Source organism: Apteryx mantelli, chromosome 4 (genome assembly GCF_036417845.1).
Source record: "Apteryx mantelli isolate bAptMan1 chromosome 4, bAptMan1.hap1, whole genome shotgun sequence".
Taxonomy (NCBI): domain Eukaryota; kingdom Metazoa; phylum Chordata; class Aves; order Apterygiformes; family Apterygidae; genus Apteryx; species Apteryx mantelli.
In genome coordinates this window covers 69,091,193-69,100,666 of record NC_089981.1, presented here as the reverse complement: position 1 = coordinate 69,100,666, position 9,474 = coordinate 69,091,193, and the positions used below count along the sequence as shown (strand labels likewise).

General features: G+C 37.7%; 1 protein-coding gene across 7 annotated transcripts in view; it reads right to left on the bottom strand.

The window, feature by feature from the left end:
• Positions 1 to 3,249: 3,249 nt before the first annotated feature.
• The window catches only part of FLRT2 (fibronectin leucine rich transmembrane protein 2), a 61,900-nt gene continuing 55,675 nt past the window's right edge, over positions 3,250 to 9,474 (bottom strand). For all 7 annotated transcript variants that reach the window (XM_067296892.1, XM_013940626.2, XM_013940628.2 and 4 more), the window contains one exon: positions 3,250 to 7,825. In XM_067296892.1, the coding sequence (XP_067152993.1) occupies positions 5,417 to 7,405 (1,989 nt within the window). In that variant the 5' untranslated portion in view covers positions 7,406 to 7,825 and the 3' untranslated portion in view covers positions 3,250 to 5,416. The remainder of the gene's footprint in view (positions 7,826 to 9,474) is intronic.

Sequence of the window (9,474 nt, the reverse complement as noted above, 5' to 3'; positions counted from 1 at the left end):
CCATGTCTGAATGTTGTGCATTCTGAAGATTCCAGAACAATTTTGAAGGGAAAATTGGAAAAAATTTCACATTTCTTTTCATAGAAATAGAGTAAATAGATAATAATAGGTAAAAGGCAGGTTTAAGATTGACAAGAATGACTGTAAATTGCATTTATCAAATGACTAAGCAACTTCTTAAGTATACTAATCACAGCTTCCACATATTTATATTTGGTATAAATGTATGCAGAGTTCCTTATGTGTACCTACTAATTTAAAACACTTGATTACAATCTTTTCTTCTCTTACAGTGCTTTCCTATATGCTTATCAAAATGAAATAATCTTACACAGATAAGATTAAATCTCAGAAACTGAAGTAACAGATGGGTTAACTCTTTGAAAGATAGAAGATGAAAAAATTTGTCTATTAGATTTTGAAGAGAGGGTGGACAGAATATATAGGACATGCAAATGTGTTTTACATAGGACATGCAAAAATATGGAATTTTGATATTTTGTCTTTCTTTTTTCCCTTTCAGATATTCACCTCCTCATTTTAGTTAATTTGCTCATATAAATACAGAAGGATTTTTGTATTTTTTTAAATAACTCTTTACTGAGTATGTCAACAAGATAATATATAGTGTATAGTGAGGTTTTGAAGTTAACAATGCGTGCAACATGGCAGATTGCAGGAAACAGATAATGCAAACTTCAAACCATCTATTTTTCCATATTAAAGATAGAAAATATACCAAACACAGAACAGAATCAAATGTGCATGTCTCAGTTAAAATCAATTTTATGAAAGATCATCTTCATATATTTGGGACCAAGTGATCATAACAATTTGTTTAGTAGCTTATCTGTTTCTGAGAGGATCAGAATTCAGCTCTCATGAGGCACATTTTCACAGAGCCCCAGTATAATAAAAGCTTGCCAAACCTCTTTTGTACTAGTTTTCCAGGTGGACTACTAACCAGTGTCCTTTTGAAAAAAAAGACATTCTATGCTGTACAAAAGTTTAATGCCAAATGGTTCAAAATTGCCTCTAGTATCATCTGGCATGCCAAATGCCCTGTTCAGTAGAGTTCAGGGAAGGAGTGATCATCAACTTCCTAGGATTATCTCTGTGTTTAGGAGAGAGCATCAGGCAGGATTTGATGAGGCTCAGAGCCAGTAACTTTTAGTTTTGGCACTCGTTTCTGTTTTGTTTTTCCACTGAGCTGGAAAGATAAGTCATAAGTAAAACCGTTATTCTTATGTTCTAAAGAAAAATTTTAATATCTCCTTGTTAGAATTTAAGGTGAAGGAATACTATAAATGAAGAATTCAATGGGAATTAACCACTTCACTGTCAAAAGCTGAGACTGAACTTTCACTGCAATGTCGTTAATAAAGTGTCTCATGCAGACCTTTGAAAATTATACCAATAATAAGATATGCATAAAGTTCTTCACTTGCAAATTAAAATAAATACTTTTCCCAGAGGGAGATTTTTTTTCTCATGAAAAGAGAAAATGATTGATAAAAAAAAATAGTAGAGCTATTCTAGTATCAAATAGCGTAAACTATTTCATTTTTCTCCTTTATGTCACATTCATTTTATTTTTCTTATTGGCCAGCAGGGAAAACGCCTAATATATTTTCAGTCCAAAAAACCTAACCCCTAAATATTCTTATGAAGAAATTCAATAATAATGTCTCCAGTGAAAACCTTTTAACATAAAGTCCCTGCATCCATCAAGTGTTTGCTTCTGCTCATAGGCAAGGAACACTTGTTATAGTCACAGAACCTGTGAAAATGGGGACCTGCTTGTAAATAAGTCTTCAAATGGAACCAAAGCACTGGACATGACATTGTTGTGATAATGGTTTAACATAATTTCACTTAAACTTTCTCACCAACTCTTTCATACACTTATGTCAGCCATTAGAGGTATACAATGAAAGATGGGTCAAATTTTGTCTGTGGACCACTCCTTTGCCCACAGGTCCAACAAACCTGTGCAAATTAGGACCTGCAAGTGAACATTCTGGAATTTCTGATGGGTTGTATATGCACACAATTGGGGCTTCTGCTCCGTAGTTCCCTTTAGTTAGTATCTGTGTTTGCACTAAGTAAAGATGATCCCATTTTTACGAAGCCCAAAGAAAAAGCTACTGATATAACTTTAATTTTACATCATCAAAAGATAGTTGTCCATAATAATTTTTCCAAACTTTGTCCAGACTTCTTCCAAATATCTTTCTTAGTGCAAACTGTCCATTTTCTACTTATTTAGATGTGTCCTGAAAAGAAGTCTCAGCTGTTTGTGTGACTCTGACACTTTGTTTGAAACTTCCCAAACTCTGCTGTAGGTTGAAGTCCATGAACTGTTTTGCATTTGGATAGCAATTAGAATTGGAAGAAACATTCTTCCAATGTAAAATATGATCTTTTGCTTGACTACAACTATGAATTTGTTTAGACAGTGCTCCCAGTTCTCTCCATAAATTTTGGTATAAGTGGTTTAGCATGTTACTTTTTTTAAAAAGTGTAATTTTAGAAAAGGAACTTTGTCAGTATCCCATACAAATATATACGTTCTTCTTCATACTGAAAAGAAGCATAAACTATGCTATCTTTATAATCACTTTGATTTTTGATCTAGGTAACCCAGTAATGCTCCACATATATGTATATACATCTAATCATCCAAGATCAAACCAAATAGTTTATGAATGCCTCCTATTTTCACCTTATTAGGTCACTAACCACTTCTGTTGTCATCAGTTTGGGCTTGTGGATCATTCATGTACCGTACAGCTGAATTTCCTGAATAAGTCATTTGCTACAAATAGGGCACCTAGGTCGTCTTGAAACTATGGTATCCTGAGGCCTAGAACAGATTATGTTCATCGAGGAGGATAAGGATTCCTCCAGCATCAGTCATTGAAGTATGAAATGCTAGTGTGCATGTACATTTGAAGGATGCCTTTTGAAATCAAATGTACAGCTAGTTATTTTAGTGAAATTAAATACCACCTCTACACCTCATGGGAATCTCTGGCTCTGCCTAATCTCAAACAAACTGTTATGTATCCAGCTTGCAATGGAAGCGTGCAGAAGCACAACTATTTGCTGCTTGTCTTATGGGTTTTGGAAGCTAAAGTATTATCAAACAAACAAAACAAAAGTATCAACCTTCTCACCATACTCTTGAGTAAACAGGTCACAGAGAAAACACTTTGCATAGACATGTCTACCTAGAATTACACCATGTGAAATCATATGGCAGCCTTTATTCAGCAAAATTTCAGTGACTTTACTATTACAGTAGCCACACAGGTTGCCTAAAATACCTGTTATAGCTGGAGAAAATAGCAAATATACAGAATATAGAGTGAAATTTCAAACTGTGAGTATAAAAGGTGTTGGGGGAGGATGCAGTTCCTTACATAATGACTGTACTTTGCCATCTGTCACCAAACAATTGGATTCATTTTGCCATTGCAGCAAATGAGTGTTATCATGCGATTTGAGAAACTGCACACTCATAGATTGCCGGGGTTCAAGAACGGATGGAGTGAAATAAGCAAAGGAAAGGATTAAAAACCTCTCTCCCAACATAAGCAGCCTCATAAAGTGAAAAATCTAAGCATTCCATAGTGACAATGCTTCAGCCTTTACTTCCAGTCTACTTCTATTGACTTTTCCTTGTCCCTAGCTGGTCACCAGAAAAAGTTTTCTCTTTGGTTCCCTGCTCCCTCAGGAAAGTTTTATCTCTCTTTTTTCCTCCTTGTTGTGAACTTTTGCTTTGTCCCAAAGCTCAGGAGAAAGTGAGCCACATTAAAAAACAAACAAACTGAAAAGAAAAAGAATTAAAATCCACCACTGAGCTGGCAAGAAATCCAGATCTTTTGGCAGCCACAGAGTCAGTGGAGTTGCTGGAACTTTATATAATTTTGAGAGCAGCATCATGGTTTAAAATAAGCATGATGTTTTGCATAGTGCATGTAAAGCTCAAGGACGCAGAAGCAATTCCAGCTGAAGAATGTGAGGGAATAAAAGAGCAAATTCTAAGCCCACCTACTGCTTTTAAAGTACAGATCATTGTGGAAAACTTCCAAAAAGCTTAAGATAAAAGAAGGGTAATTTGGAGGGACAGAGTGTACTTGTGTTCTCAAAATTCCTCAGCTAATCAAATACTTAGTTAATGTCCATCTCTATACACTCCATGGAAAAAAAAATGAAAAAAAAAAAACAGACAGAATTTACACACAATTTCCCCTGCTGAATATATTTCAGTTCATAATAGGCCTGGAAGCCTTTCCAGTAATTAAAAAAAAGTCCCTTTCTTCTTTGTTCTCTCTGTTTGTTTATTTCTTTGTTTTTCTTACTTCTCCATACTGAACTCAGATTCCTAAATCAAACAGGGCTTGAACCATAAAAGTAAATGGCAACCTTTCCATTGACATCATATTTTGTATCATGTTCTCAGTAATTTGCACTTTTAGATTGCAAATTCTAAAAGAATTCTACGGAGCTGAGAATTTCCCTTATTCACGCCTTACCTGAACATGCTGTGTCAACAAATGCTGCTCTATTAAAGAGAGGTGCAACTTAATGACAGTTATCTGTTACATACTGACAACCTTCATCTCCCACTGAGAACGGTCAGAGAATGCCTAAAGCTTCTTAATCATAATGAAAATCAGAAATAGATTCTAACTAAAAGTATATACTTTGGGGGAACATTTTCAGAGTAGCTTTTGCAAATAGGAATCAAGGTCACTTTGAGTTTGGCACTGAGTTCTGCCTACCTTTCCTATTCCAAGTATATTGGGGAAAAACTAATCAAACCAAAAACGGTCTTTCTAGTAGCACTCAGAACTCCAGCTTTTACTTGGAGGTAGGAAATAGAAAACTGATAAGGGGGAACAGAATAATTTCAAATTGTTTGAAGCTCAACAGCAACTTATGTGTTTGAGTCAAAAGAGTTGTACCCATTTTATCTGAATTGCCTTTGTCTATTCCTAGTGACCCTGTTTTAATATGCACTTATTTTCCTGTACTACAGGACACCTAAGAATTTAGATCCCTCAGACAGCTTCGACAGCAAAGTGGTTAATGTTTGAAGAATGAGTCATTCTTTCCTTTGCCATGACATTGGGTTCTTATTGTACAACCCTGTACAGTACTTAGCAATATTTTTTAAAGATTTAAAAAGCAAAGAGTTACAAAACCATTTGCATTTAACTTGAAATAGAAAAGATAGCACTTTTTTTAAATCCCATTATATAGTACACCGTATAAATTACAGAGTATTCAAATGCATAAATGCATCTGTGTAACATTTATCAAATGTAATTTTTTCGTTGTTATTGGAGGGTTTATTTTTTCCAGAGTTTTTGCTCTTTGTCCTAGGTACCCCCATCTCCCCTCACTATCACGTATGACAGTGCTCCAGATCTGAGACATTGCTGTTGCAGTATCGCATGTTGTTGGGGATGTGGCAGTCTGTGTAATTAATGCCCCCGTTTGGGGTATAAATGGGCTGCAGTCTGAAATCTCCTTTAAGGAGCTGATCATTATTTAAGGAGACAATCTGGAAGCTGGTTTCCGTCATCTCCAGGATGGAGTTGTCCTTCTTGGTCCCTGCCTCGCAGTAGTCATCTTTCCGACGGCCTCGGTTATATTTCCACTTCTGGGAGGTGTAACGCCCCTTTTTGTGCATGTGCCAGCAAAAAATGCTGAGCAGGACCACGAGGACAAATATCACTGCACCCCCAATCAACCCTGCCAGCAGAAATGGGGAGCCCAGGTTCTGAGAAGTCGTCTGCTCATGGCTGGAGGGGATGTTGCTGCCATTGTTTAAATAGGAAGCCTTGGTTGTGGCTTCTGAACAGACAGTGTCTTCTCCAGTTCGGTAATTGTTAAATGCATCCAGTGGAACTAAACAAATCCGATACGTGGATCTGGGCTCCAGATTTACCAAGCTTAAATGTTGTTTCTCACCACTAACTATTCGCTCCTGAACAATTCCTCCTACCAGACTGTGGCCCATTTTTACCCATGTGAGTTTATACGCCATCACGGTAAAAAGAGACATCCAGTTAACTTGGATGCAAGTGTCATTCACAAAATGGATGGACAGTTGAATCCGTTCAGATACGGGAGGTGTCACCTTTTCTCTGTCCTCCCTGTCAGGCACAGTGGGGAGTGTGGCTATTGTGGGAGTGAGAGGATTATATTTGCTACTTGGGGGAGGAACTGATGAGGTGGGAACCAATGTAGTTGGCATGGTTGTAGCTGAGGCTGGAGTGATGACAAGTGGCAGACTAGGGGTGGTGGTGGGGCATGACAACATATTCATATTGAGCTCCCTGACTGCCATACCTCGGACCTGTTCTGGTCCCTGGCACATAAAACCCCGTACATTGATGGAAGCAGGAATAAATTTGAGCCATTCAGTGACCCATTTAATACTGCAGTCACACAACCAGGGATTATTCCTCACAGTGAGTTGCCTCAGGTTGTGCAGATTATCAAATACCCCTTTTACCAACATCCGAAGCTGATTGTTGGAAATATCAAGACGCTCCAGCTTGTGGAGGTTTGAAAAGGCTGTAAGTGGTATATGGGTTATCTGGTTGTCCTGCAAGTAGAGCCTTAGTAGATGTGTACCTGGAAGATCAGGAGGAGGGTAGGTTAGTGAATTCCGTACTATTGAGAATTCCTTGAGCTTGAAGAGATGGCTGAAGGTACCTTCAGCTATGCCTTTATTAGTAAGGAGATTGCCATCCACAATCAGACGCTCCAAACTGGTAAGATTCTGGAAGGCCAGGTCTGAAATGACAGCAATTCGGTTTTCATCTACTCGAAGTTCTTGTAAGTCCACTGGAAGGCCTACTGGTACGCTGCTTAGGTGATTCTTGGACAAGAACAGAAGCTTGAGGCTGACAGCTTCCCGAAATGCGCCATCCTCAACACCAACAGTAGAGATGGAATTGTCATCCAGGTGCAGCTCTTCCAGCTTCAAGAGCTGAGCTAGGGCAGCCCGAGAAATGGTCTGAATGTTGTTTTCCTGCAGGTGGAGAACCCTGACATTCTTGGGCAGGTTCATGGGGAATTCATCCAATTGGTTGCCATATAGGTAGACCGTGTGCACAGACTGGACATTATGCAACTCTGCAGGAAATCCAGCATTATTAATTTGGTTATTATGGAGGTAGAGGACGGTTACACCCTCTGGTATCCCAAGAGGCACTGAGGTCAAGCTTCGCTCATTACAGTAGACAAAGTTTCGGTCACAGCGGCACACTTTTGGACAGGCCAAAGTTTTGGAGACCTGCATGTAGAGCCCCAGGGAAAAGATAAGCCATGATTTCAGGAGAACAGCCCAATCTGTGGGCCACATGCTAGTCCACGAGCCCATTTCTAATTTAAAGAAATAAAGTACCAAAGTATTAAAGAATTGATAACAATAATAAAGCACAGGTAGCAAAATCTCAGGTCATTAGAATTGGCTTTAGTTTATGTCCAGTGTTCAGGCAAGAGATAAAGTCCTGGAGGCTAAGGATAAAATAATCCTTGCCTACCTCCTACTTCTCATAAGAAAGCCACAGTCTTATTAGCCAGGGTTACAAACTTTGTTGCCTTTCTCCATGTGTGCTGAAAGAAACAATAGCTGTGTCTTTGCAGGTGAGCAACAGGTAATTTAAAGCTACCAAAAGGTGTCTGTATGTGAATTGCTTGGTGGGACAATACTTCCTTTCACTGAAGTCTGTTGGTGTTACAATCAGCTTTCTTCAGTCGGCAAAGTCCTCATATCAGCTATCTGCTGGATGCAGCCAGCCTGTTAAAGAAGAGAAAAAGAAAAATCTGAATAACATGAAATGTTTAATAAGGAAGATCTAGCCCATTAGAAGACTATTCTAAGGCTGTACTCTTTATGGCATTCTGGAAAAAAAGGTATTAATATTAAACATTGGTTTAGTATTACTATTAAGTAGTCTTGAAATAGATTGATTCAAAGCCACTGCTGTGATTGAAGGACTTTTAGTGACATCACTGCAGGCTAGATCAATCACTCCAGTCTTTGTTTCAATCACAATCTGTTTCAAATTCTAAAACTTAAGCATTTTACTGGAAATTTTTGCTTAAGTATTTTTTTTTTCTTTTGCAGAACCACTGACTTTAATGAAAGCTATGTCATTGATGCCTAACAGAGTAGATCTAAGCTGTTACTATGTAATCACACTCTATGTTTTTTCATTTCCTACCATACTCTGGAATGTTCTGCTTCTGTTCTGCATGCCATTATGTATATTCTCCTCCAACTTAATGTATACTGCCAGATTATTGCACCTCACTACACTGAATTAGCAGCTTATGAGGGGAGTCTTTTAAATAAGTATGGTAACCTACAAGTACAAGATATCCTGCTGTAAGGCATATATTTGCTAAAACTATCATCTTGATATTGTTAATGATGTGAACTGTGCTGTCAACAGACTTCAGAATTAGCATTCCACTAAATGAAAGTGGTTCACATCTGCTAAGGTATTGTTTTAGGATATCAGCGCATTCTCAGGCAAAACTATTGCAGTTTTGCTGGAGAACATTTTCTTTGCAACCATAAAGATTAGGTACTTCTTTTAATTCTCCTACAGAGTTGTCTGTGAATGGCTTTTTCAACAAATTTGTTAGCTCTAGTACAGATAAGTTTTTAGTTGTGTATTTTCTGCTTTAAAGTGTACTTTTTAACTTTCACCTTCTCTGATACTATTTATTATTCAGATTTATAACCAAATGAGTCAACTTTCTAAAGCATGCAATGAAAGATACTGCAATGTATGATGTTGTCTTGCCTTGTTAAATGTCGTTTTAAATTATTGCAAAAAAGTTGCTCCATTTTATGTACTTGAACCTAAAATGAAGGTTATAAACCTTGAAAAGTCCTAAGCATCCGTAAATCTCAGTGTCTTTGACTGCAGTTACATAAGCATGATATTTTTCCACTTTGTTGGCCCAAATCAAAACTCATTGGTTGGGGCTTCAGGAAAACAGAGTTTCAGTGAACAGGAATCAGCTTTAAAAAAATCTATTTTCCTTTATTTCAGCCATGTAAGTCCTGTCTATCCTTTCCAGAAGTGCAAGAAATGTAACTAAGGAGTACATTACATCTGAAAGCTTGTTCTTCTGCTACAGCTGTGCAATTTATATGTTCCAAATGCTGCTTATGTGCAAGAAATGTAATTCAACAGTACATGGCATCTGAAAGCTCATTCTTCTGCTGCAGCTGTGCAGTTTATAATATGTCCCAAATGCTGCTTATGGGAACCCCATCGATCAAGAGTGTAGAAACTCTCTTTAGGAGTCAAACTCTTACAACCTTTCAATAGGAATCTTTGCAGTTGCAGATTACTATATTTATTTAGAAGTCTCACCAGGTATCAGCCCCAAGGCTGGAACAGTTGGTGATAAAAAGTGAAACCCAGAAAA